At 39.4% G+C, this 27,076-nt stretch overlaps 6 protein-coding genes and 1 pseudogene across 12 annotated transcripts; 5 read left to right on the forward strand and 2 right to left on the reverse strand.

The window, feature by feature from the left end:
- Positions 1-1,204: 1,204 nt before the first annotated feature.
- LOC135937784 (sialin-like) lies at positions 1,205-5,213 on the reverse strand. Its single transcript, XM_065481023.1, has 4 exons — positions 4,926-5,213; positions 4,210-4,764; positions 3,331-3,764; positions 1,205-3,242 (listed from the first exon to the last, which is right to left on the reverse strand). Exons 2-4 carry the CDS (start codon positions 4,716-4,718, stop codon positions 2,605-2,607), a joined length of 1,581 nt encoding a protein of 526 aa, XP_065337095.1. The 5' UTR covers positions 4,719-4,764; positions 4,926-5,213; the 3' UTR covers positions 1,205-2,604.
- Positions 5,214-5,337: 124 nt separating this feature from the next.
- Spt (Spitting Image) lies at positions 5,338-9,397 on the forward strand. Its single transcript, XM_065481020.1, has 14 exons — positions 5,338-5,651; positions 5,776-5,907; positions 6,052-6,396; positions 6,447-6,576; positions 6,627-6,751; positions 6,810-6,944; positions 7,002-7,155; positions 7,212-7,405; positions 7,468-7,618; positions 7,674-7,822; positions 7,876-8,029; positions 8,445-8,693; positions 8,750-8,893; positions 8,950-9,397. The coding sequence occupies exons 1-14, from the start codon at positions 5,592-5,594 to the stop codon at positions 9,132-9,134; spliced, it is 2,307 nt and encodes a 768-aa protein (XP_065337092.1). The 5' UTR covers positions 5,338-5,591; the 3' UTR covers positions 9,135-9,397.
- Positions 9,398-9,977: 580 nt separating this feature from the next.
- Positions 9,978-13,192, forward strand: CCT3 (chaperonin containing TCP1 subunit 3). Its single transcript, XM_065480186.1, has 12 exons — positions 9,978-10,126; positions 10,190-10,251; positions 10,382-10,558; positions 10,712-10,866; positions 10,926-11,112; positions 11,168-11,317; positions 11,370-11,528; positions 11,582-11,725; positions 11,779-11,976; positions 12,095-12,251; positions 12,309-12,424; positions 12,827-13,192. The coding sequence occupies exons 1-12, from the start codon at positions 10,087-10,089 to the stop codon at positions 12,935-12,937; spliced, it is 1,656 nt and encodes a 551-aa protein (XP_065336258.1). The 5' UTR covers positions 9,978-10,086; the 3' UTR covers positions 12,938-13,192.
- Positions 13,105-20,317, reverse strand: GramD1B (GRAM domain containing 1B). Of its 7 annotated transcripts, XM_065480183.1 has the most exons (15): positions 20,213-20,316; positions 18,990-19,093; positions 18,536-18,738; positions 18,319-18,487; positions 18,147-18,250; positions 17,916-18,092; positions 17,733-17,747; positions 17,344-17,487; positions 16,933-17,203; positions 16,736-16,879; positions 16,561-16,682; positions 15,930-16,362; positions 15,679-15,871; positions 15,502-15,622; positions 13,105-14,803 (listed from the first exon to the last, which is right to left on the reverse strand). In XM_065480183.1, exons 3-15 carry the CDS (start codon positions 18,698-18,700, stop codon positions 14,690-14,692), a joined length of 2,172 nt encoding a protein of 723 aa, XP_065336255.1. In that variant the 5' UTR covers positions 18,701-18,738; positions 18,990-19,093; positions 20,213-20,316; the 3' UTR covers positions 13,105-14,689. The 7 variants fall into 7 exon arrangements, with proteins under 7 accessions (XP_065336255.1, XP_065336257.1, XP_065336251.1 ...); XM_065480185.1 differs by having other exon boundaries at positions 16,933-17,077; positions 18,319-18,738; positions 20,213-20,317; XM_065480179.1 differs by having other exon boundaries at positions 18,319-18,738; positions 20,213-20,317.
- Positions 13,269-14,249, forward strand: LOC135937105 (cuticle protein 7-like). Its single transcript, XM_065480190.1, has 3 exons — positions 13,269-13,408; positions 13,745-13,907; positions 13,964-14,249. The coding sequence occupies exons 1-3, from the start codon at positions 13,376-13,378 to the stop codon at positions 14,206-14,208; spliced, it is 441 nt and encodes a 146-aa protein (XP_065336262.1). The 5' UTR covers positions 13,269-13,375; the 3' UTR covers positions 14,209-14,249.
- A 112-nt stretch (positions 20,318-20,429) lies between the features above and the next one.
- PIG-K (Phosphatidylinositol glycan anchor biosynthesis class K) lies at positions 20,430-22,249 on the forward strand. The gene is made up of 8 exons (XM_065480187.1): positions 20,430-20,641; positions 20,697-20,824; positions 20,885-21,020; positions 21,081-21,289; positions 21,349-21,466; positions 21,526-21,636; positions 21,698-21,861; positions 21,914-22,249. Exons 1-8 carry the CDS (start codon positions 20,585-20,587, stop codon positions 22,017-22,019), a joined length of 1,029 nt encoding a protein of 342 aa, XP_065336259.1. The 5' UTR covers positions 20,430-20,584; the 3' UTR covers positions 22,020-22,249.
- Positions 22,250-22,306: 57 nt separating this feature from the next.
- Positions 22,307-23,724, forward strand: LOC135937500 (flap endonuclease 1-like; annotated as a pseudogene).
- The last annotated feature ends 3,352 nt before the right edge of the window (positions 23,725-27,076 follow it).

Here is a 27,076-nt window from a genome sequence, read left to right on the forward strand (position 1 = left end):
TATGATTATTCAAACTTTCCCTTAAAATTTGATACCCTCTTAAGAAAATTAAAACCCTTAAATGTCAATATTGATCGCTACAGCCGCATTCATAATGCATTTTTTATAATGAACTGTAGTGTTTGACGTCATCGAAACACTTCACTCCTATTGGTCAAAATAGGGGGTGTGTGAAGCTGCGCTGCGAGCCATGCGGAGTATGATCTGCGTCTGCGGATTGACTTGACCAGACTTGACTCATGTCAGTCTTCTGTCTTCAGCAGTCTTCAGCCGGATAACTTCATTTGTATTTGTAAACAGATGGTTGTGCAGGAGGTTGTGAACTTGTGGATCGCTCATTTTTTCGATTTTGAGTGATTGGAAAGAAATTTTGCGATGTCAACTGCTAAAATTATTTTTATAGACACCACAGGCCGCCGTAGTGTGGCTTTAGTTTCAGAAAAACAGTGTATTCCTGATAAAACTAAGTCAAAATTGAATCCCCAAGGCATTGTCAACCATACTGAAAATGGCTATTTCGTAGCTCGAAGAAAGCTGTGCATTGTTTTGAACTCGTACACGTTTCATTTCTTCATGCAAACATTATTGAGGTCTCAAAACTATCGTACAGTTTGGCTAGACTACGTCAGTCGTCACTACTGTCACAAAAATCTTCTTGCATTTGAGATTCTACCAACTATTTTCTTCCTAGACAAAGCTTGGTACAGTATAATACGTTTTGTAATGTTTCCAGTAGCATTGCTGCTAACTATGGTATTTACAGGGGCCGTAGAATGGAATATTTAGCAAGAGAAAGAGAAGAAGTTGAGCACGCATTCTCTTGGCTTTCAACCTTGGGAGGAGCGTTTTCTGCGCTTGGAGACAACTACGGTCACTGTGTAAGTTATGGGAAAATCAAATGAGAAACTCTAAATTTCTTTGTATTCTGTTCTTCAGGCTGTGATGGCAGGGAAAATTTCTTGGGCTCAGCTGAGGCTTGCTATTCGCATGGGAGACCCCATTATGAAGTCGCGCTGCTATTTATTTCTAGCAATTAGTATTGCTCAGCAAGGACACTTACGAAAAGCAAAGAACATTGTGCGACTAGTCCAACAGTCCCAGCCATGTTTGGTCTCAATTTGTCAGGGTGTTAGTGCTCACTTCTACAGGCTGAAAATGACAAGGAGTGGATCATGATCACGTTTGACTACTCTCAAATTAAACATTTTGATCAACTTGTGGAATATTTTTATTGGATCACAAACCTATGTGAAGGACAAGATGTGCCTCAACTCTGCCACAAACCATACTGTAGAAAAATCGAATTTGCATTTCACATTCATAGGCACTGAAAATGAATTCAAATGTGGTTGCAAGTTTAGAATGACTCGGTTTAATTGTACTTCATTAAATTCTTTAAGTTACTAAATAAAAACCCCCAATCCTAATCATCCGGATTTTATTTTGAACAACCATAATGAGGCCCGCCTCCCTGCAATATTGAAATCATTTAAAAATAGCCCTTCATGATATTATCTCGGATCTTGAAGGTCACTAATGGCTGCTTTAGCGCCTTGCAGATTGCGATAAATATTTGCAATATAGCAACAATCAGTTCAGAATAACGTGGAATGTGCAATAACTTCACAAATTATTAAAGATTTTAAAGCTACAACATTAAATTGCTGTTTGTCAAAGAATTAAAGTTCATAAAACACCAAGATTGATCCCTTACAGTTGGACTTCGCTTTTGATTTGGCGCGAAAAATAGATTGATTTATCGGAGTAAACTCATCACGTCAATATTTTACGAGTCGTTGGTCGCGCTGCTGCAAGTACCGCTGAAACTCGCGCTAAATCGTGTTCCCGCGGTACTCGCAGCGCGTCCCACGATTCAAATATATTATTACTAATATTATGTGTTTATGTCAAGGAACCTTTCTGTGGACGCAAAATCAAAAGCGAAATCCTACTTAAACGAACCTAAATTCTCAAAACAATTAAGAGATACTCACACTTCGGGAAAAGACGTTCATAAAAGCATCAAAAACCAATAAAATCATAAAACTAGAAAAATTATTTTCTGAACAAATATCCAGCAAGATTGAGTATGAACTAAACGTGAAATTTTCTATCAACGCCAACTCCCTGATTTTATTATCTACTTCATCTAGATGCACTCATTATTTGGAGCATGCATCTCCAAAACTTGTTAAATTAAATGTTATTTTATTTTTTAAAGTATCCTTTTGGTTTGTGATGTTAGTGTCTGGCATAAGCGCGAATATTTCAAAATTATTTTGATGCAGTGATAATTTCTTAACTATCGTAAACGTTAATAATATTGTGAGTTAAGTTATAAAATGATTGATGGCAAGAAACTTAAATGGCTTGTTAACTCTTCTCCTCTACAGGACAAACTAGAAAAATATTTGGATGCAGTCAGAAACCTTCAACGTAAATCAAAAATAAAAATTCAATTCAGAAGGCTTGTAAATACAAGATCACAATAATAGGTGCTCCTGTCACATGTAAAACTTAATTTTTGAGCAGTACTTGTTCATACCAGATGAACACTAAGTACATTTAAGATAAAAGATGAAATGAGGAAAGTTTTGGAAATTTTCACTTCTCTTTGGGCTCAGATGAACTACTCTTTTGCCTCTCATCCACATTTAATAACTGAAGCGGTGTGTTAGTGTCGTCTTGCTGCATTGGTGGCTTACTGTCGGGATAATTCCACGCTTGAACCTCATCAGTGCCATAGATTTGGAACATGAAATATGTGCTGACAGAAACGATGGCAGTGACTGCGAACACGATTCGCCATTGCTCCAGGCTTTGATTCTCCTTCAGAAGGAAGCCAGCAACAATGGGCGAAAGAAAGCTAGCAGACATGTGAATGGTTTGTGCAAAGGCCAAGATGGGGCCAGCAAGATTCGGCGCAATGTCTACGATGCTCGCCATGGCACCTGCATAGGCTGCCGTGATGCAGCTAACCGCTATAAACCAAACCACCAGAATGGGCACAATGTTGCAGCCCAGGTATCCAATCAGAACGCAGATCAGCCCAGGCACAACTTGCGCTATAGCGGTGTTCATCTTTCGGACATTTTTCAACGACATCACGTTTTTGGTGACTATCACATCAGCGAGGTAGCAGAAGATAACAGATGTGACATAGCTTAGCAGGAACGGCGCCCCGTTGAGAAGACCGTTTGTCTGAATGGAAAAGCCCAGCACCGTTTTCATGTACAGTGGACCTGTAAATAAAAGATTTAATTAAGTAACATTCCACATGTCCAGTCTTAATTCCGATTGAACACAAAAAGTGAAAGTTGTCTTGTTTACCTGATATTATAAAAGTGTAGCTGACCCAAATACGCCCGAAGGTGGTGATGCCAATAGCCCAAACAGGCAGGGACTTGAACAATTCTTTCCAAGGCACCGGCAGTCCCTTGCCTTTCACCACTGTCTCTCCCAGGCTAACTTCAATGTAGCTTCTTTCGTAAGGCGTAATACGGGGATGCACAGCAGGGGTGTCATATGCCAGCAGGAACCAGAATATGCACCACGTGAAACCCAAGCTTCCAGTCACGTAGAAAACAACCCTCCATCCAAAATTGGCGATGAGCCAACCACAAAGAGGGTAGGTCAAACCAATTCCGAAACTAAAACCTTGAAATGATGACATGAACCTGCTCCTCTCGCTCGGTGGGATCCATCTTCCTGCCATTGCATACATGGCTGGCCATGTCAAGCCTGATGCGAATCCTTGGACAGACCTAAAATTTTGAGAAAAAAAACGTAGTTTGTTGGGCCATAGCGAGTCCTGTAGTTTTAATTTAAACAATATTTATAGCAAAATAGCTCAATAGACGCCTTAACGTTTTTAAAAATTTTGAAAACAGAAAAAAGGTAAACAAATTTAAATTATTTTACACTAGCTACTCTGGTTGTTTTCCTAACTGTTGTTTGATGAAGTGGTAAGTTAAGATAACTTTATTGGGTGTCAATTTAAACTATTAAACAATAAAATACTAAACAAGTCAAAAAGAGCTGAAAATACTAATTGCTTTTATTTTAAACTCATGATAAAACTCATCAGGATTTTAGTATTGGAATAATTAATAGTAGTGGTCTGTTAAATTAAGCAAAATTGTGCTCAGCCCTATTTTCAATATCGTATTCAAACTTTAAATAATATATTTTTGAGATGAGCTTTCTCACCTTACAAATATGACTGCAGCAAAGTGGATATCAGTTGCAAGAGGAATAGAAATAGATCCAATGGCAGTGACGAGTTGCGAGTAACCAAACACCGTCTTGGGGCCCAACTTTTGGGTGAGGTATCCGCCCAATATTTGAGACATTACGTAACACCAATAAAAGGAGCTGATTATAGTTGACTGAATGGTGCTGTCCCAGTCCAGGTCTCCTTCTTCATAGTTTGGTCGTCCAGAATCTTCATCTTCAGTGACGTTCGTTTGAGTGTAACAGTAAAGTTCGGTCGAGGAATCATCAGTGGCGTTCCGGACAGGGTGGCGCACCATGGCGATGATGGCCAAGTTAATGTCATTTCGCATGACAAAACTGACGAGGAACCCAGAAAAAGAGAGCAGGTACAGAACGGCCCTGGCTGGGATGAGAGCCTGCAGACGACGGAATGACCATGTTGGGAATTGCTTATAGGTCGGGTCCCTGCCGTCGATTGAGATCTCCAAGGGTTCTTGATCCATCTTTTCTTCCTATCACAGTCAACTTGAGTTGGGTCCAATATTTTGTCTGCAATAATAATAATTCGAAAACATGAGAGAAAAACACTTTGTATACATGAAAGCTGCTCAAGAGCAAAGTACTGTAACACAGCGTTCTAATAAAATTGTAAGATCTGATAAAAGAGTGCGTGTGTTTGAGCAGCAAAAGCAAAACTATATCATGCAAACCTTTATACGTTCAGCAAGCGCTGGCAGCCTGCACTTCTGTGTATCTCTCGACGGTTAGTTTTTCAATAAACATCTTTATCTTGTTGAATGCGTCTACGTCGTTCTCACAAGTAGTTTTTTCACCCCGAAAAGAATCACGAAAGTCAGCGAAAAATATGCACACACTTCATGCAACGTGCATGCGTATTCAGTCTCTGCGACTGCACAGCGCTCAATCTATCAGCCTGAATGCTGCTATGTTGAACATTTCGACCCGTTTTCTCCCCACTGTCACTATCATTGTTTTGGGTTATGGGTAGACCGGGGAGTGGAAGGAGACTTGCAAACGCCGTCTTGGTATTATCATTAATATGTACTATATTTTGCGCATTTTCGCTTTCCCGTTGAATATATCAATGCAGTTTTTTACATTTGTTGCAGTGCAAAGAATCTGGTGTGCATGCTTTGACTAATTTAAGCAAGTTCTTGCTCATCAATGCAACTCATTTTCTACAACACCCGAAGTGAAAGGGAGTTTAGAGAGGGTGGAGGAGCGGGGGATTTAAATTATTATTGAGAAAACACCTGCCTCCGGCAATGACAGCTTCTTAAGGAAATTCTCAAGATACATCTGTCTTGATATTTCCTCTTTTAAGTGCATATCAGTGGTTGCTGCAGCTAAAAACAATGGAGCAACAGATTAAATCTGTAAAACTCTATCAAATTTGGAAATCAATCAACCTAAAGGTGTGTTATTAGAATTCGTAATTTTGTATGTATGTGCATACCAGGTTGCATAGCAAAATGATCATCTAATAATATTAAAATACATAACATACTCTTGAAATTAATTAGCATGTTTTTGTTGCAGGTCAAAAACATTGATCTGAACATAGTTCAGAAGGTCGAGAACGAATTGAATGACAATAATTTTGCGAACGAGAGGGAATCAAATCTCTTGGAAACCATCGACTCCCTACATGACAGACCGGCGAAGTCTTCGGTTTGTTGAAGATTTAAAATCTGTCTTAACATTATTTTTTTATACTTAATTGAAATTTCTCATTCTCGCCTTGACTCTTCGAACTAAGCGTGCATGCTGTGCAGATGTCAACATTATTTATACTAAATGTTTAACCTGTTGCAGGACGTGTTTCCTCGCGTATTTAGTGCGTACCAAGCTTTATGCCTTGCCATATTAAAACAAGAAAAAGAAAGAAACAGTAAATTAGAGGATGCGTTCAAGCAGTGTCGAAGGTTGACGCTCAATCTAAAACTTCCTGCAAGCCACAACATTGCTGGTTTGAAAGAGCTTGTACAGGCTTACAAAAAAGTCGTACATGCCCTTTTGAAGACAGCTGATGGTTTAAGGCCAAAGGACAAAGGCCGACACATCCTCCTTGCGGACCAAATCAACGCAAGCCTTGAACTGCTCATCAAAGCAATTGCTACATTTGAAGGGGACCAGAAAAATTCTAGCAAGACAACTCAAGTATTTTAAATTTTCTGTCAAGATTTGGCATGTTAATTATATTTTATCAGACTGCAACTGAGTATGTTCTTGGACGACTCCTTTGGTGCGTCAAAGATACGAATTTTGACGAGGACGCCAATGATTGCGGACAGTTTTTGGAAGTGATGGATGAAGTTTTAGATGCATTGGAGGGGAATAGTAAAAGTGATAATCAAATGATTTACCCTTCCTAACATTCTCTTTGATAGGCTCCTCAAACCCTGACGTAGGAAAGCTCAAAAGTACGTGTCAAACCTTGCTCACCCATGCTATGTCCGTTGCTCACGTAGCTCTCCAGCAAGACTGTCAAGATATATTTTATATCAGCCAGAAGGTATAGTTGTCCAGTTAGCGAATTTGCCGTTAAAGTAAACGTTTTACTTATAATCTAGGTTCTGAGTAGGGCTGAGTCATTGTGCAAGGAAGAATCTGCAAATCTGATAAGTCTTCAACTGGGGGCGCTTGCCGACAATCTTCTGCAGCTTGAGATAGTCGTCAACAATGCGTTGCTTAGACTTGTGCTTGAAGTCGGCTATTTAAATATTATTCCTTTTTCTCTGTAATTTTAAACTACGGCTCCCTAGGTTTTTGCTGATGTTGATGCTTCCATTGCGAAACTTACGACTGCTGATAAAGATTCTGGAGACTTTGAGAAGCGAGTCTCTGATTTTGACATGTATGTTGACAGAGTTATGCAAATCGGTCTGTTTGCTATAGCTTGCAGCAGCGACGTGAAAAGTAAACTTGTCTATTTTTTGCATTCTACAGATAATTATAAAGACCTCGTTTTTCAGGAGTGTCTAGTGTGCGGAGCTGCTTGGCTAGCATTGAAAGCTTGGAACCAGAATTTGTTCCCTCTGTGCAAGCAATGGTGTCTGGTAAAGGAGATGCAGAACTGGTCAAGTTTTTTGAAAATCATTGGAAGAATGAGGTTAGACGTTTGGAGACCCTTTTGGATCAGTTGATCGATCCTGCTGCGTTTGCTCAGGTAATTTATCGGGAATCTGGTATTCCAATTAGATTTTCTTTAAATTAAAATGTGTTAAACAGATTGTAGCCACTCAAGTAACTGCCCTTCAGTCATCAACATTGACAGCTCCAAAATTGGTGCTCTGCGCTTCAAAGCTCCGCAATTTGATTTCCCACCTTGATGCAGTTGAACTGGACCTGAGCTCTGAGTTGATTAAAAAGTTTGACTTTTGTAAGCACTTGATGTTCAACATTGCAATAATTTATAATGCGTGATTTTAAATTAGACTTGGCTGAACTGCGTGCAGCTTTGGAACAGCCACCTTGCGACAAGTGGGAGAGGAGAGTGCTTGAAAGAGCGCGCCTGCTGAGTAAATCAGTTCAAGTCATCGCCCAAGAGCTTGTTGACCATTCAATCACTGTTGAATCTCACTGGGTAATCAAATACTGGTTTGATTGTATTTAATGTTTATAAGGCGAATTCTTCAGAGTGAATCTCAAACCCAGACAAAAACAGCTTCAATCCCAACGGAGGATGAGATTATACCTGAGGAGGAACCTGCTGGACCTCGCAATTCGCTCAACCCATCCTTCCCTGAGAGTGTCAGAGATTTGCCACTGGACATTACTGAATCTTGCAGAGGTTTATTAATAACAATTCACTAATCGAAGCCACCAACAGATAGCGCTACCACATTCTTTCAATTTTAAGGCAGATTTGTTGCGTTTTAGGATTCAATCCTGCTGCTGAGTATTCAGAATATTCAAAATAATTTACATTGGTGTGCTGAAAACCTAAATCGGTTTGGCATATTTCCGTAAAAACGTGAAAAACATCTATTGAAATTAAAAATCCAGACGTTTTTAGGGAGATTTACTAAACTGATTTTTGTTTTCAGCAAATCAAAAGTAATCAGGATCGAGTCTGAAATCGCAGCGGAAGTGTCTTAAAATCAAAAGTAGCTGTTGGCTGTTGACGGCTTTAGACAACATGGGCTTTCACAGCAAATGTTAAATTACCATCAATAAATGGCTAATATTAGTATTTAATATTTCAGGAACAAATTTTGAGCCTATTATAATGGCTGGCAAACTGATGAACAAGGAACGAAATATGATGTACAAGACGCCGCAGCAGGGCAAAACTCCTTTGTCTGTTTTGCGAAAAACTCCTGGAAATCTCATTTCTCACAATGCCAGCGCCACAGTTGCAAAAGAATTATTCCCATCTGAAAATGAAGGAGTAGATAGGGAAAATAATGGCGCCACAAATGACATGGACTCTTCAATGGATTTAAATGTGACAGGTAAATAATGACAAAGCTCAAGATTATGATGCTAATTGAAGTTTTGTTTTATTAAGAAATTTTGGAAAACCTATCTGCCAATGAAGACACCTTGAGTCTTTTTGCTGGATTGGAAGAAACCATGTGCACTGCCCTGGAGGGATTCAAAAGGAGACGCTACAAAATTGGCGCTTCCTTGCGATCCAGGAAATTGGACAATGGTAAATCTCAAGTTTGCTTTCTTTTTCTCATTTTTAAGACAGTAAATAATCTAAAGGTGACGTGAAGAATTTGCCAAAAGTCGCAGAATCTTTGCCTTCTCCCAGCATTGGAAGCCAAGGCATATCTGTTGGAGAGCGTGAAACGGATCTGTCATTCCTGCACAAGAAAATTGAAGATCTCAAAATAGACCTTGAATCGTTTGGTAAAACCATCGATTCATGCCATGACGAGCTCTTTTAAGCTTTTTCAAACTTTTATAAGTAGTATTTTTATGCATTTATCACGCATTCAATGTGTCCTATGCACTGCCGGATATTTTGCCATTTGATATTATATATATAATCGTGTTTGCAAATTTTGCAGCTATGTGACGTGAAACATTTAATTCATAGTTTTGTACTTAATGGTGAACTTAGCTCATTTTCATTTTATACTGTGGTAGGAATATAAACAAAGAAACTGTTTTTAGAACATCTTTCGGCTAATAAAATTAAGGAACGCAATCGAACTATTTTTATTCACTGTAACCTTGGTGTTTGAATCGTTTTAACAGTTTGGCTATGTATTTAAGCATTTTTCCTCTTAAGTTTAGGCTTGCATTGTATTTTGAATCCTGAGGAGCTCAATGGCTACTAATAATGGTGAGTAAAAATTGCCAGCTTCCCCCTATAATCAACTGGCGGGGAATTTTTTCGTCATAATCCAAAATTTTTATAGAATGCGTATGCGTACAATAATACGATTTTAAACTTATCAAAACCTTTGATAATGCTGCTAACGGGAAAATAAGCAATAACAACATTAAATAGCAAAAAATAATAAATTTCTACTGCGTTGGTGCATTTCTTTCAAACAAGTCATAATTATTTCAATTATTTAAAAACCAAGCATACCACATTACCTCTCGCCACACTAGCATCTGAAAATAAATGGAGATATGTACTCAATGAACCCTAACTTAATTATTTCGGAGATTAGAGCCTCTTAAAATCAATTTAATCTATAATTGTAAGCATGAGCAGACAAGCATAGTCGGCTCCCGCCACTCTCATTTTATTCTCGTCTTATTTCCTATATTACTCGACACCTCGACAGATGGCAGTGTGCTTCGCCTGAGCAAGCTTGCGTGATTGTCAGACCGACAGCAACCTCGTGCTCATCCTGTGTCTAGAGTATTTTTACCTGTGCAAAAATGTTTGGTCCTCCTGGTGCGGCTCCCGTTCTTGTTCTTAGTGAGTGAAATGTTCTTTGTTTTGATCTATTGCGGCTAAAATTCACTATGATGTGTATCTTAGGCCAGAACACAAAGCGAGACTCCGGTCGGAAAGTGCAGCTGGAGAACGTACAGGCCGGCAAAGTAGGCGTCTTTCTAGAACTTTTCCTCTTCACTACAAATAAAAATTCATTTAATTTTGTAACTGTGTAGTACTTCTGACTTTGGATAACACTGTTGATGTATTATTCATTGGTATTTTTGACTATTTTAGGCTATTGCGGATGTTATTCGAACATGTCTTGGCCCGCAAGCTATGCTGAAGATGTTGATGGACCCTATGGGTGGTATTGTTATGACCAACGATGGAAATGCTATTCTCCGAGAAATTACAGTGCAGCACCCGGCTGGCAAGTCGATGATTGAAATTGCTAGGACTCAAGATGAAGAGGTATTTTTTGTGTGATATTTTTGAGGCAGTGAAGCGTCACTTCTTGTTCCGCCCACACAAAATTATTGGGCGTTGACTGACGGCTGTTTATTAAAATGTGTTTTCCTGTTAGTTTTAGGTATGGATGCTAATAAACTGTAATTTTTTATACAGGTTGGAGATGGTACCACTTCAGTCATTGTTTTGGCTGGAGAAATGCTGGCAGTTTCTGAGCAGTTCCTGGAGCAGCAAATGCATCCAACCGTTATCATCCGCGCCTACAGACAGGCACTTGAAGACATGGTGACTATTCTCAACGAGCAAGTCAGGTTAGTCAAGTGAATAATTAATTTACAAAACTGCTCTAAACAAGTGATATGTTCGTCAGCATCAAGCTAGACACGAATGACCGCGCTAAGCTCTTGCAAGTTGTTAATTCGTGTGTCGGCACCAAATTCATCAGCCGGTGGTCTGACTTGGCTTGCGGCATTGCTTTGGATGCTGTCAACACTGTAGCTTTGGATGACAACGGCCGGAAAGAAATTGATATCAAACGTTACGCTAAAGTCGAGAAGGTACCTGTTTTGAAGGTGCAATGTAGATTAATCTTGGTTACCCTTTCCTTTGTAGATTCCTGGCGGGAGCATTGCTGATTCCTGCGTTCTGTCCGGAGTCATGGTCAATAAGGATGTGACCCACCCCAAAATGAAGAGGAGGATTGAAAAACCACGAATTATGCTCCTTGATTGCAATTTGGAATACAAGAAGGGCGAGAGCCAGGTTAGCCTGCTGAAATTCTTGCCTAGCTTGGTTTAATCTTGTTCAATTTCAGACCAGCCTTGAAATGTCGAAGGAGGAAGACTTCAGCAGAATCTTGGAGCTTGAGGAGGAGTTCGTACAGAAGATGTGCTGTGAGATCATTGAGCTGAAGCCCGACGTGATCTTCACTGAGAAGGGAATTTCCGACCTGGCGCAGCACTATCTAATGAAGGTATGACTCAATTAAAATGATAAAATAGCATTGTTTCATGCGCTTGAGTTTAGGCTGGAATTTCCGCGATTCGCCGCGTGCGCAAGTCTGACAACAACAGAATCGCCAGGGCTTGTGGAGCAACCATTGTGAACAGAACAGATGAGCTCAGGGAAGAAGATATTGGCACAAAAGCTGGACTTTTTGAAATTAAAAAGGTGGGAAGATTGAAAGTAAAATTATGGCTTAGACTCAAGTGAAACGTATGCAGATTGGCGATGAGTACTTCTGCTTGGTCACTGAGTGCCAGGATCCTAAGGCCTGCACCATCCTTCTGCGAGGCGCGAGCAAGGACGTGCTCAACGAAGCTGAACGCAACCTCCAAGATGCACTCCACGTCGCCCGCAACATCATGCTTGATCCCAAGCTGGTGCCAGGCGGCGGTGCGGTTGAAATGGCCGTTTCCAAGGTACTTTAAATCTGAAATGCACACACATTTACCTTTACCAAGAGGTTCAAATTGATTTGAGCAAAACTGAGTGCATTGATCAATCATCAAGTCTCACTTATTTTAATCCTTCAAATAGGCACTTATGGAGAAGGCTAAGCTTCTCGAGGGCGTTGCGCAGTATCCATATCGCGCAGTGGCGCAAGCCCTTGAAGTCATTCCAAGAACACTGTCTCAAAACTGTGGTGCCAACACAATCAGGACCATGACAGCGCTGAGAGCCAAACACGCTACTGGTTTGTGTAGTCACACTCAAAATACTTGACAGCATTTAATTATTTTGATTTTAACAGGCGAAGGCACTTCTTGGGGAATCAACGGAGAATCTGGTCAGTTGGTTGATATGAAGGAGCTTGGAATCTGGGAGCCTCTCACTGTGAAGTTGCAGACGTACAAGACTGCTGTGGAGGTAAGAGAAATCTAAACGTGTATTTGAAATAGAGTAGACATCTGCTCTGGTTTTGGTTTCTAACAGAAAAATGCGAAGATATAATCTCATGATGCAATGAAATTTTTTCCAAGATTGCAAAGCCAGGAAATATAAATATAATTCAAGAAGACAATAGGAGAGTTACTTCCATTAAAATTTTTTAATCCCAGCTGCACAATATTGGGGAAATGTTTAATTGCATCTTAACATTTTTTCTCTTAATTAACATTGTCTTAAACAAAATGTAGGTAATCTTTTAGATCATAATCATACTCCTTTTTCCAACGTATTTAAATTAGAACTTGGCATATTATGAAAACTTGCTATTAGCTGAAATTCATTGTCATGTTTCCATCTTGACGATTTTGTTTATTGTTTCAGACTGCAATCCTGCTGCTTCGTATTGACGACATTGTTTCTGGCTCGAAAAAGAGGGGCGATGCTGAGTCGAGAGCAGCTGCTCCTCCCAGTGAGGAAGCAATGAGAGAATAATCAACTCCTGCAAGCCTTAATCGGCGGCAATTTGTCGCTTTGAAACTAATATTTTGTTGGATCAAGCGAGACAGCTATCCTTGTAATAAATATTAATTGATGCACTTTCTTTTTTTACACGTTGATTCTCAATTTCCGCTGTCGTTCACGTAATTTATGTTGCTTGCAATTGTAACAGTAATAACTTTTTTGCATCTCACAAGTAATTAATATTTTGAGCTGTAATAAATAAAAAAGGTGAATTTCACTGAGAAAGTTTAGTCTTTTTGTTGCGCGTCATGTTCCCCCAAAGGTCATGGACGTGGATCATTCAACGGTATAGACTGGTACTCGCTGCTCCAGGCCAAGGTGGCTTGTAGCTCCAGGCGGTTGTTTACTTTCACTTGTGCTTTCAATTTCTTCTAACGCACGGTGATCAGTTCTCTCCAGAGCGCCATCATGGAACATCAGATTTTCATTGCGCTTATTGCGGTGAGTTGATAGCTGTACTATTAATTGAGTGCCAGCTAAAATTATATTTTGAATCTAGGCAAATATGCTTTGTTTAACGTGCATACGTTTGGAGGTTTGCTATCAAATATTAAACAGAAAAATCCTCTTTTTACTTGCCAATAACTCATCACGGTCATATTTTATCAATTTTGTTGTATATAAATTTCTTTTTTAAATTTTCCCCAAAGCAAGAGACGAACTAAAACCTTTAAAATAGAAACACTTATCTGTTTGACAAGCCACCTTGTCAGATTGGCAAGTCAGCCTCCTCAGCTTTAAATTAAAAATTCTGACAGGATTTTCTGCTCCTTTCAGCTCACGACAGTTGTGACGGCTGTGCAGCAGGTCGCTGTCATTGCACATCAAGAAGAGGAGCTGCCACCTCAGCCATATGCGTTCAGCTATGCGGCAGGAAGGGCCCCGGGCCACGTCGATCGAACCCATTCAGAGACCAAAGATGAGTTTGGTGTTGTCAGAGGTAAAAGCCAAATAATCGAGGCCTAATTATCTAACTGGGTCATTAATTAAATTCAGGCCAATTTTCCTACGTTGATCCTCGCAACCGCATTCGCACCGTCAACTATGTGGCCGACGCTGCTGGATTCCACCCAGTCCTCAATACTGGAGCCGCCCCCGTGACTGATACCCCTGTGGTTGCCGCCGCCAAGCTGAGGCACTTGGCCCTGGCCGAAAAAATCGCTGCAGACCATGCCAGAATTGCTGCTGAAAGAGCCGCTCTTGCTCCTCCTTCAGAACAAATCCTTGACGGCCATCTGTAGGTTTAGTTTTGAAAATAAATCGCACTTTCGCTTTTTTTAGATATCCTGTATTGTCCATCGACATAAGATAGAACATGGCTTCGTTAAATTTAGACGCTCAAATCTTTCTCCTGAATATTCTATACATTCTTGACTCAGGGGTAGCAGCAAAGCTATGCTCTCTTGCTTAAATTAAGTTTGCCGTGAACTGAATCCACTCAATAATGAATCTAAACAAAAATACTGCGAATTTGAGCTCTATCAATTCAGACAAGCGTTTTATAAGCTGTCAAATATTTTGAATTGCTCGCAAAGCCAACTATGAAAATCTGTCAAATAACTGTCATGCTTAAAAACCAATAAAAGCGTACCATTTGCGGACAAAACACAAACTATCACATGGTACAAGAGCAAGGAATCGCATGAAATACCCTAATCTGATCACTGGATCGCTCAATAGTACTATTCTGATGAGGAGAGCAGTAAAGGTTGCTTTATGGGACTAGAGTTCATCACTTGGAGAGCTATTGCCGGTACTTGTGCTATCATCTGCCCAAACAGTGCTCACAGAGGGCGGTTTGATTGAGGAATGCAGTTGCTGCAGCGTCTCTTCAGCCTACAAAAGACAACACTATTAGTGCTCTTCAAGGGAATCAATATAGATTGACAGTCAAACTACTCTATCTAAGAAACTATTTATAATTTATAAAACTTAGTTTGACGTTTGGCCAGAAATTTAAAAACCGATATAAAATTCCATCCTTAGCTCAATTTAGCTGAAATTTGGTTTGTAGAAACTGTTAATTGAGAAAAATAAATCAGAAGGCCACCAGTTGATTCGTCTTGTAAAGAATAAGTAGTGTCTACCTATATAATTTCACCACGCTTGAATGAAAACTCTAGCTACACAATTCGACTTTGAAACATTTTCTTTGTTAAATGTCATAAGAATTTTTACCTTTGGAGCCCCCATAACTGCATCAAATAAAAAATTTCCCTGGGAGATATCTCTTAGCTCATTACATGATCTAAAAAAAGTTCGCCTACGCATCAAATCCTAAGTTTCCTTGTTAGTTGAGCTTTAAATAATTTCTGCTATTGCTTTGTTTGATGTGCAAGCTATTAAATCATAACATAAATGTATGATATTGGTTGTAATCGGTTGTAATGAAATATTAACAAGAGTTAGTCTGGGAGGATTTTCGAGCCACATTACCTTCTTGTGTTATGTCGCAAATAATAATCTGGTGGTTAATAAGTAAGCACCATTTCATAATGAAACTGCTGAAACGTTTATCACAGCAATTAATTTACCTGCTTAAGTAAGTTTATAGCAGCATCAAGAAATCGTTGCCAATGATCCATTTCTTTGCGATGCAGAACTTCTTGCTTTTGAAGCAGCTTCAGCCAATCTTCGTGGCTTTGAGGTTTATCTCTAAATTCATTAAGAAATATAACACTTTGAGGAGAAGGTCTCTTAGTCATAATTACTTGGGAAAAGGCAGTTCAAATTTGTTAAGTGCCACTTCACGTCCCCACTCTTCAAGGCCCCATAATTTGTGATAGAGTAAAGCATTCAAGAGCAAGAGAGCCACCAGGGTGGCTAAAATAATCCAAGAACAGCAGGTGGGTGAGTCGGCTGCGTTCATTGGTCGATCACCTCCCACAAACTGCGAAACTAAGGCTAAAAACATAAAACGTACTGAAACAACGCACTCCAGCAACTTGTTCCGACAACAAACCTGCCCTAACAGTGGAGCTGCCCTCTCCTGCGGCAGCGAGAGAGGTGGAACCCGACGCCTCGCTGGTGACAATCAGTTGGCCAGCTCTGACCCTGCGGTGACGGGCGATCCTGTTTTTCCGTTTCACAACAACAGAAGTGGCTTCACCGGCCAGCAAGGCTTCAGCTTCCGCGGTCAGGGCTTTCGACAAGGCTCTATAAAATTCTTCCAAACCGGACCACGAGTTCTTCTCGATGAATGTCTTGACGAGGCCCCAAACGCTCTTGCGGTATTTCAGTTGCGAATTGACACTTAAGCGACATTCATTGTCAGAGAGTCTGACCAGACAGAAATGGTTGATTATGTAGAAGGAGTCGGCATATGGAATTCCTGACTGGTTCGCCTCCACGTCAATAACATAGATTTTGCCTGGACTAGAAACAGGGGACATAACCTGAAAAGGAAGGCTAATTAGACAAGGCTATATGGTTAAATGAATATCATAAATTTCTTAATAACAATCTTTCAAGGTTGTTTGCAAAAAGTGTTTAGTATTTTGATCCTACAGATGACATTGAGCGTGTTTTCTTTGGTTTTTGTAAACAACATTTGAGTAATCTTGAAAGTTGTGCTTCCTCAACAAGCAACCAACCTGATCCTCAGTGACTTGTGCAGTTTTGGGGCCAACAGAGTTGTTAATGGAAATCGTCATTGTTACTTGACGGGTTTTGATCCCCGTGCTCTTGTCAGGTGTCCACGAAGTAGCTTGTATATCTATTGGAAAATTTCAGATGGAAAAGACGTCGAAACACAGACCAAATCATTACCATATGTTTTCCTAGTAGTATGAAATGCAACAAAGAATGTGGAGGTAGTAAACAGCAATGAGAATAATTGATCCACAGGAATGGGAAAAACAGCGTCAAGCAAGTCTCGTCCCTCATGAGGATTAGGACAAATAGCAACGGTATCTGAAAACAAGCGTCGGTTAGGCGTGGATTGAATAAAAATCAAAACTGCTGACCACTGTTCTCGACATCTGATTCGGTGGTGTCGGAGAGATCGGTTTGGACAGAGCCAGAATCGGCGGTCGAGGGAGCTGCGAGGAGATTTGAATTGATGGAAGGATGCAATTCTCCTGTGGCGCTCAGCAAATTAAGTTCGCTATCCTGAGAGCCAGAAGATTGGTTAATGGGCTGAGTAAGAGTGGCAGGCTCTGAGTCTTGGACACATGTGGTGGTGATAAGGGGTGTAATAGGTGCCTCTGGCACATCTGCTACCTTGGCGGATTGGTCCTGCACAAGACGGCGATCCCTCATTATTATTAATGGCAAATAACCGATAGCCCAGAAGAAAGAAACTAGGAAAACAAAAAAAAACAGGGACTGAAGGAAAGGAAGCCAGGAATGCTAAATAGCAGTGGAAATACACATACCATTGCTAGAGATCGGCTTAGGTTCGCAGCATTCTCCTCATCAATTCCCGTAGAGCTCACGTAGTCTTCGTCATCACTGGTTAGGCCCAACTCTTCGCCATAGCAGGAATGCACAAGCTGCCACAATTCTTGATTTGTCAAGCTCTGAAAGAGTGCGGAAAGGATTTGAAACAACTTGTCAACAGTCCAAGTCTCAATGGGCGCTGTGTGAGAGAACAACGCACGAACCTATTAATAGCACTAACGCGTGTCTCGTCGAAATCTTAACTAATGGGGATTTTGTCAATGCAACTAAGCGACAAGTTATCAGCATCATCGCGGTCAATGGCGGTACAGATTAATGTAGGAGGTTTATCTACTTATCAAACAAAGAAACGTGTTCAACTGACCTTATACTTTGATTTCTTTACAAAAGAAATAGAAACGATAAATTATTAATTAATGAAACTCGAAATATAGAATGAGAAGTTGATTGAGAGAATGCTCTAGTGGCACTGATGACAACTTTATGGTTGTCAATGTGGTTTTATGATGTTGCTCGTTTAATGGCTTAATTAGATGCTCAAACTCACCTTATCAAGAAGGGCGTTTTGCCAGATCCTAAAGAGCATGAGAAACGTTTTATCTCGCGCTCCAAATGATGTGAGGAAATAGCGTTCATTGTTGGTCGTTACTAGAATTGCATTTGGAATGACTAGTGCGGTTTTTTCTTTTGTCAGTCCGGTGACTTGGCGCCAAGGGACGGTCACCTAAAAGGTGAGTTTTGGAATTAAAATTCAAACGTAAGAGAGGCCAAAAAATACTGAAGTTTCCCAGCCAAAGATGTTTGCGTAGAAGCAAAGATAACCAGGAGACACGTACAATCGACCGTGGACCAGAATATCTCTTTGCAGGGCACAGGAGTAGTCTGTAACGCAGGAGAGTTAATTTAGTTCCAGCAGCTGACTGTAAAAAGTAGAAATTATGTTTATTCACCAACGACAAGCCTCTCGTCCGCCGGCAATTCTTTAAAGGTGCGTTTGAAGCCTTCGGACCGAGTTTTGTAGGTAGGATAAAGTGCGCTGTACCAGGAGGATTTCTTTTTCGGTTTTTCCATACCGGGCTTTTCAGACTTGCTCTCTTTTTTGTTGGCCCCTGACGAATCCTGATATTTTAACAATAATATGTGCTCTTCGCACAACTCTACAAATACCGAGTCGATCGGGGGAAACTCGTCACTTCGACTCGAGTCTCGCTTGCTGCCATTTTTCTTACTGATGCTGGAGCTACTTGGACTTGGACTCACTACGCTGGGAGCCGGGAGAAAGGGGTTGGCTTCTGCCATAGCCTCCGGCTGAGTGGGTTGAGGAGAGGCCATTCTTTATCAACCACGCCAGCTACATGTTTCAGTCAGGACTGCAAAGAAAAAATTTATATCTCGTTGCACCGGAAGTTGATAATACCAGAGGTGCACGCGACTCTCACAATCAGAGTGGTCTCCACGTGTACTTTGGACAAAATCAACTCGAATCATTAACGACACTACTACTTGTGATAGAAAATACAACTAGCATTTTTTAGCTCCTAACAAAATTATTTGTTCCCACAGAAAGCGTGATAAAACTATTGACAATTAAGAAGTAATTAGATTACGTGAGTACGCTTGCCTTGGTGACAAACAGTGGAGCTTCTTCGGCAATGACCTGGATCGCTCCCCTGCACGCGCACAGCCGCTCAGTAACAGCTTGTGGCATTATCTCTCATTCTGATACTGGAACAGTCCACAACAAGTTTAAATTTTGGGCACGAAGAAATATTTGCTAAAGCCACTTAGAAATTATTTTTAACGAAACGGTAATAAAGTGTGCCATGGAATAAATACAAAACAAATTAAAACATTCATTTTCTGTTAATTTATGTCTTATAAAGAAAGGTGAGGTTGTAAAGGCTCGTTTGGTAATCTCTCCGTTAAAGTGGCATTATCTTTAAGCAAATATGAACACTGCTGTGGTGTGGATACAAGTCAAAGAGATTGAAAAAAAGAAAAGTGTTGCAAATGATAACAGCCTTGAGCAAGATCCCATATTGGTCATTTTTTCTGACTACTAGGTTGCACCGGTTGCATTGATAAAATTGCATCACCTATAATGAACAAAGTATTTGAGAATAAATTAGGGGCGATTTAAATTTTTGAGCGATCCTCCAAACTCAAGAAAATCAGTTCCAATTTTATTACAAATGATATTATTTTTACATTTTTACAGAAAAACGAAATGCGTGGCAGAAAATGAACTCACCATTCAACCACTTGACGCGCTCTCTGATTACACAATAACTCGACGGAGCGGGCAACTTGCATATTTAATACATGCTTTAGGTACATGGGAGGGTTATCATGGGGGACATCAATGATCAGTATAGTAGTTGATTGAATTGTGGGCGTTCTTTTGTATCTTCAAACGCGTATTATTCTGATTTTCACGAACTGTAATATTTTTTGTCTGTTGTGCCGGTGGGTATGTATTTTAACAAAATATGCATCCATTTTTAAACAGAAAGTTTGTGCATATATATGTAAGACATTAGGAAGTAAAAATTAATAATAATTGCTAATAAATAATTGATCGAAAACAGAAAGGCAAGTTGATACGACTGGTATGATATATATTATTAAAAATAAAAACAATGAAAAATTAAACACGTTTTGAAGCTCCTGCGCGTACTCGCATAATAGCATCTTCTGTATTCAAGACCGATCGTTGACCCGAGATTGAAATAAAGATGCAATGGGTCATACACTAATTGCAGGAAGTAAAAAACTTTATTAAACCTGAGGAAATGAAGGCAACAGTCATTGGTTTACGAAAATAGTTAGAAAAAAGTAGCTTACTCACTCCAGATCTGAATCGTGCGATCTGAATTCCAGGACCACTAGAATTCCTGAAGTGAAGCCAGCTGTTACGCTGTAGAAAGACTTCGATTCTACACAATCCTGTTTTGCACTGAGCGTACAGCTGCGCACGCAACTTGTCATTGTCAGCCACGCCCCTCTCGTTGTTTGTTATCAATTAACTTCATTTTCGCCGGGTGGTCTGTCCCAGGTCTGTCCTGGGTCTGTGTCTATTGTCATTAAATTTGGCAAATTTTCCGATGTTCATGCAAGAAGTATTGGAACACGCAGATTGCTCAGGATTATCAGATAAAATTTAATACATACTTAAAAACATTTACGTTCATCAGCAGAACTTACAAAAAGTAGGGAATGTATTTCTTTAAGATCGCATTGATGGTCGCTATATGCAGCCTGAGCAATGTTAAGGTAAAATAAAGTTAAATGGCAAGTCTGTTAAAGTCTTATTTGTTGCTATTTACAGACTCAAACAACGCACACTAATAACTGGGCTGTGTTGGTTGATACGTCAAGGTTTTGGTTCAATTACAGGCACGTCGCAAACGTGCTCTCAATCTACAGGAGTGTCAAACGACTTGGTATACCAGATAGGTTTGTGTTTATGACCTGAAATAAGTCATTTTTGCAATATTTTAACGAGCCTCGTTTTAGCCAAATTATATTGATGGTTGCTGACGACATGGCTTGCAATCCGAGAAACCCAAGACCTGCCACTGTGTTTAATAATGCTAACCAGCACATAAATGTTTACGGAGATGATGTTGAGGTGGATTACAGAGGCTATGAGGTATGCAAACATTATCACAACTTGAAGAAAAATCTAATTGATATATGTCTGTGTTTGAAGGTAACTGTAGAGAACTTTGTTCGTCTCTTGACAGGCAGGCTGCCTCCAGGGACTCCTCGATCGAAGCAGTTATTGACTGATGAAGGGAGTAATGTTCTAGTATACCTAACTGGCCATGGGGGCGACGGATTCTTGAAATTCCAGGACTCTGAAGAAATAACTAGTCAAGAATTAGCTGATGCTCTAGAGCAGATGTGGGAGAAACGAAGGTAATTTTTTGGAACCAAATAATTTATCCTATTTAGAATTATTTTTATTATTACTTCAGGTACCATGAGATTTTCTTTATGATCGACACATGCCAAGCTGCTTCAATGTATGAAAAATTCTACTCGCCAAACATACTAGCTGTAGCAAGCAGTCTTGTTGGAGAAGACTCGCTATCTGTAAGCACATTTTTGATCCTTTATCTGCCGCAATCAAGTATTAACTGCTCAATATCTAGCATCATGTCGACCCTGCTATTGGAGTCTACATTATTGATCGTTACACTTACTTTGCTCTTGACTTTCTGGAGAAAGTCGAGCCTGATAGCAAGCAATCGATGGGTGAATTTGTAAGCAGTATTAAAATACTAGCAGGAGACCAACAGTTACATTGGTGTTCTTAAATTCCAGCTGAAAGTTTGTCCAAAACAAGTGTGCATATCAACAGTTGGAGTGAGAAAGGACCTGTTCCCCAGAGACCCGTATAAAACTCCAATCACTGATTTCTTCGGAGCTTTGAGACCAATGGAGTTTACGTGGGCAGGCCTCAACTTGACTGAGAAGAACGCGAAAGAGTAAGCTATTCATAATATTCATGGTGAAGTTTTGCTCATAAATTGATATTAGGTCTGCTTTGGATAAAAGAATAGAGAAAACGACCAAGTCTAGGATGCAATATGTGCAACAATTTCCTACTGAACTCTTTGATGACGCGAAGAGTTTTAAATTATAATTAACAACGCATGTAAGATCACCAAGTTTGTTTACTTAAACCTTTCCACGGTACCAATAATAATGATTGGAGTAGATTAATTGCAAAATGTATGTGTTTTTCATCATAAAATTGCATTTGAGAACTTCTAATTACGCGTGTTGAAGTTCAATTGATGTTTTTCTTGTCAAAAGCTTGTGGGCCACGATTGTTATCTTTTTTATTAATTAAAATTTTTCATCAATGCTAAATTTAGTGTTTATTTTGCCCTCTTAACACTGCAAAATCCAGGAATATTCTTATTGCCAATGCATGAACTCATCCCGTTGGATTCAGTTGATGCCAAAATTAAAGTAAGTAGCAGCGTTTTCCTTTTTTAGAAAAATGGCTGCAAAGTTAGCATGCTTTTCAAATGATATTGTCTCCCTAACTGAAATCTGATTTTATTTCGCAACAAAGAGTCTCCCTAATAGGTTTTAGGTAAGCCTCCAAAGCTCAAGTCTGGGGAGCTTGGTTAAAGACAAGAGCGAAGGCAGGAGGCACAGAAGGCCCTTGAAAAGGCCACAGAAGCGGGTAACTTGATTAAAGACTTACAACCACGCTCAGATATTGATTGAGAATCATCGCAGGTGACGCAAAGCAGGTGGACAAGTTCAACCGGCGTTTAGTCAAGGTGACCAGAACCCACGCAGAGGAGTGCAAGAAACTGCTGTCACTCATGGGGATCCCCTTTGTCGATGTAAAACCGCTGTCACTCTTGCGATTTTGAATCCTACACCCATAGTCTTAATGCACAGGCCCTTTGTGAAGCGGAAGCTCAGTGCGCTGCATTGGTCAAGTCGGAGAAGGTTTTCGCCACTGAAGACATGGACGCCTTGACCTTTGGCTCCAACATTCTGCTCATGCACATGGCCTTCAGCGAGGCTAGGAATATGCCCATTCAGGAGTTCCACCTAGACAAAGTTGTATCTGGACTAGAGCTAAGCAAGGAACAGGTGAATTTTTCAAAAAAAGCCACTTTTAGGAATAACATTTCCAGTTTATCGACCTGTGCATTCTCCTAGAATGCGACTCGATTAAAGGCGTTGGACCGAAAAGGGCCATAAAATTGATCAGGAACAACTGCAGCATTGAAAAGATTGTCAATAACCTGGACAAGAAGTACACAGTTCCCGAAAACTGGCCCTTTGAGTACGCGAGGAAACTTTTCGTGGAGCCCGAGATCACAGATCCAGAGAAAATCGAGGTTTGCATTATTAGTGGTGCGTAAGACGACTATTTTATTTCGTGCTTACAGCTGAAGTGGGGAGCCCCAGATGAAGACATATTAGTTCAATATCTGTGCGTCGAAAAGTAATAATTCAAGGAAGATAGAGCTCGCAGTGGAGCTGCCAAGTTGGCAAAGAGCAAAAGCTCGCTCAGCTACTCAGGGTCGACTTGAGGACTTTTTCAAAGTGATTCCTAACAAACAACCCTTCAGTGAAGAGAAAGGCGGATGAGAAAAACAACAAGAACGCTAAGAAGAGCAAAGGTGGTTTCCAAAAACCTAAGTAAAAGTTATCCACTTGCATTTTTAACCTATGGAGTTATTTTAAGTGTATAAATAAAAAATCATATTTTGAACTAATATAGTGTATAAGTTTATTTGTTTTCCCTCACCTCCTTAATCACCAGATTTACATGATCAAAATATACATGGAAATTATATTGGAACGCACATGACTAAAATAAATCATTTTATAATAATACAATTCGTTGATGAAATTTACAACCTTTTATTGAGGCTGCTCCTCTTGCTTCTTAGAGAAGTTACAAAGTAAATGAGGTCACTGTACCTTCGTGTTTAGAAGATCATGTGATATGAGAAGAAAACACTAGTATCAAGTAACGTGATAGCCGGTGTAGGTTGCTTGGCTGAAATACCAACACATCAGTATGTTAAAGAGAATAAAGAGTATAAGTTAGCAAATCAGCGTCTATTTGGTCGAAGAGGAGGCTTAGCCGAATTATTTGCCCGGCGGCTGCTGGCTATTTTCACCAGCGGCTGGCGCGGCTGATAATGTCTTAAACGTGAAGTGTGATAGTGCTTACAACGGCACATTTTTTTCTCCTGCACTTTTTCATTTTTGACCCTTTTTCACCGGCGGCTGGCGCAGCGTATTGTTAGCCACATTCACCATACGTGACCCAAAATTTGCCGGCTGGCTGAGACCTCTATTATACTATATCACCACTATGAAGTGCAAATTATGATACATACACTCAAAGAAAAAATTCTCATTTTGAGACGAAAAAATCGGCTCTCAAGTGAGAGCAAAAAAATTCGTCTCACTTTGAGAGCGAAAAGCGGCCTGCCGCTTTTGCGTCTCAATTTGAGACGAAAAAATCGGCTCTCAAAAGAGAGCGAAATTTTTCGTCTCACTTTGAGAGCGAAAAGCGGCCGGCCGCTTTTGCGTCTCACTTTGAGACGAAAAAATCTGCTCTCAAGTGAGAGCGAAATTTTTCGTCTCACTTTGAGAGCAAAAAGCGGCCGGCCGCGTTTCGCTCTCAAAGTGAGACGAAAAAATCGGCTTTCAACTGAGAGCGAAATTTTTCGTCTCACTTTGAGAGCGAAATGCGGCCGGCCGCTTTTGCTTCTCAATGTAGAGCCTATTCTGTTTTGTACTTACGATCGGCTATGGCAGGCCCCGCAGAACTTTATTTTCAATCCATTTGATGATCCGCTTGGCCGAAAAACTTGAAACGTCGATCACGAACAGCATTATTACCGCACTTTTTGCCACTAAGGGACAATGCACTTGACATAAAACGACCTCAAAACCCGACTAAAAACGCCAGCGTGAGCCCTTGCCGCGAAAATAGACGGACCAGCTGAAACTGAAACTTTAAAATATAAACAATGACACTGATAGGCCAATTTTAATTTTTTGGACCAATCACAAATTAGTTCTGGTTATAACCTCACATCCTTGACTTTGACTGGCGCGAAGTCAGTCTGAAAAAAATAGAAACAAACTAATTTTTTTCAAATCAAGAGAGATGCCAACAATAATAAAAGTGGAAATAAATTATAAAATAAATACAAAATTAATTAAAATAATAAGTGGTATAATAATTAAAATTATGAAACAGTAAAATATAAATTAATATGGATAAAAGAAATTTAAATTAAAAAAATAAATAATTTAAACATGAAAATAAATACAGTCTTTAGGAATTATTGTTAAAAAAAACTTCTTAAATTCAAATCTGGAATATATAACATGCTTCATAAAACGAATAGTGATAACATGCACCAGGAAAGGAAAACATATTGCTACAAATAAAAAAAATTGATTGGACGCGATTTTTTGACTTCAAATTCCTGGTGCATGTTATCACATTTTACCATCGGGGCAGTTTCAGGCAAATTTGCGGAAATTTGGAAGAGATGCGCCGTTATTATGTTTTTTCTTAATTGAGATGGTTTAAATATATTCAATTCAGATTAATTAGAATTGGTGGGTTAAAATTAAAATTCTTGATAAAATTTCCAAGTTAAAAGCAGGTCCATACTGTCATGAAAGAAGACGAAAACGATGCTTCTAATCACTAATTTACATCACTGATGACAGTCCTCATCCAAAAAATATGCCAGATTGATTCAAATTATGTTGCTCAATGTTAATATGCCGCTCAGGAAACATTAAAACATGTAAATTTGTACGTGAAATTGAAATCTATGATGTCCCTGTGGCCGACTCTAGATTTTGCTAAAGATTTAATCAAAATTAACATTCAAAATTATGCAAGCAATTGGTTTAAAAAAAGGTTTATTCCTAACAGTGTAACTGAGAGTCTAACCATGTATACTTCTTTAAGCCGTGTCCAGTCTACCTGCTATTCGTTTTATGAAGCATGTTATATATTCCAGATTTGAATTTAAGAAGTTTTTTTTAACAATAATTCCTAAAGACTGTATTTATTTTCATGTTTAAATTATTTATTTTTTTAATTTAAATTTCTTTTATCCATATTAATTTATATTTTACTGTTTCATAATTTTAATTATTATACCACTTATTATTTTAATTAATTTTGTATTTATTTTATAATTTATTTCCACTTTTATTATTGTTGGCATCTCTCTTGATTTGAAAAAAATTAGTTTGTTTCTATTTTTTTCAGACTGACTTCGCGCCAGTCAAAGTCAAGGATGTGAGGTTATAACCAGAACTAATTTGTGATTGGTCCAAAAAATTAAAATTGGCCTATCAGTGTCATTGTTTATATTTTAAAGTTTCAGTTTCAGCTGGTCCGTCTATTTTCGCGGCAAGGGCTCACGCTGGCGTTTTTAGTCGGGTTTTGAGGTCGTTTTATGTCAAGTGCATTGTCCCTTAGTGGCAAAAAGTGCGGTAATAATGCTGTTCGTGATCGACGTTTCAAGTTTTTCGGCCAAGCGGATCATCAAATGGATTGAAAATAAAGTTCTGCGGGGCCTGCCATAGCCGATCGTAAGTACAAAACAGAATAGGCTCTACATTAGAGACCTGCGCGGTTTTATTTTTTAACAACCGTTGTTACCAATACCATCGAAATATTAACCACAACCGCACCAAAACCGCAACTCTAATGACATAACCGCGGTTGCGGTTAACCGCAAAAATACCGCAAAAACCGCAACGAAAATATACTAATACAAAAATTCCGTTTTTTTGAGTGAAATATGGTTAGGGTATTTTTCCTTTTTTTTTCAAAATTTTTTGTACCTAATAAATAACGTATAGCGGTCGAAATACAAATTGATTCCTCGAAATTTAGGCTCAGATTTGAGATAATTGCGGTTCATTTTGGTTGTATATTTAAATTATATAATATACATATATTAAAAAAATATATCATAATCGTGGAGTGGACTTTAATATTTATTATTGTTTATTCAATTCACTGTTTCCGGGGCTCTAGCTCGGGGCCCCGGAGCCCGATTCGAAAAATTCCTACCGTGGCATACACTTTGGATGTGGGGAAAGAGAATCCAAATTCAGCCAAAATTAAGGCTTTTTCAAATTTTCTCAGCAAACGTGGTGCGATACACCATA

This window comes from Cloeon dipterum, chromosome 2, assembly GCF_949628265.1.
Source record: "Cloeon dipterum chromosome 2, ieCloDipt1.1, whole genome shotgun sequence".
NCBI lineage: Eukaryota > Metazoa > Arthropoda > Insecta > Ephemeroptera > Baetidae > Cloeon > Cloeon dipterum.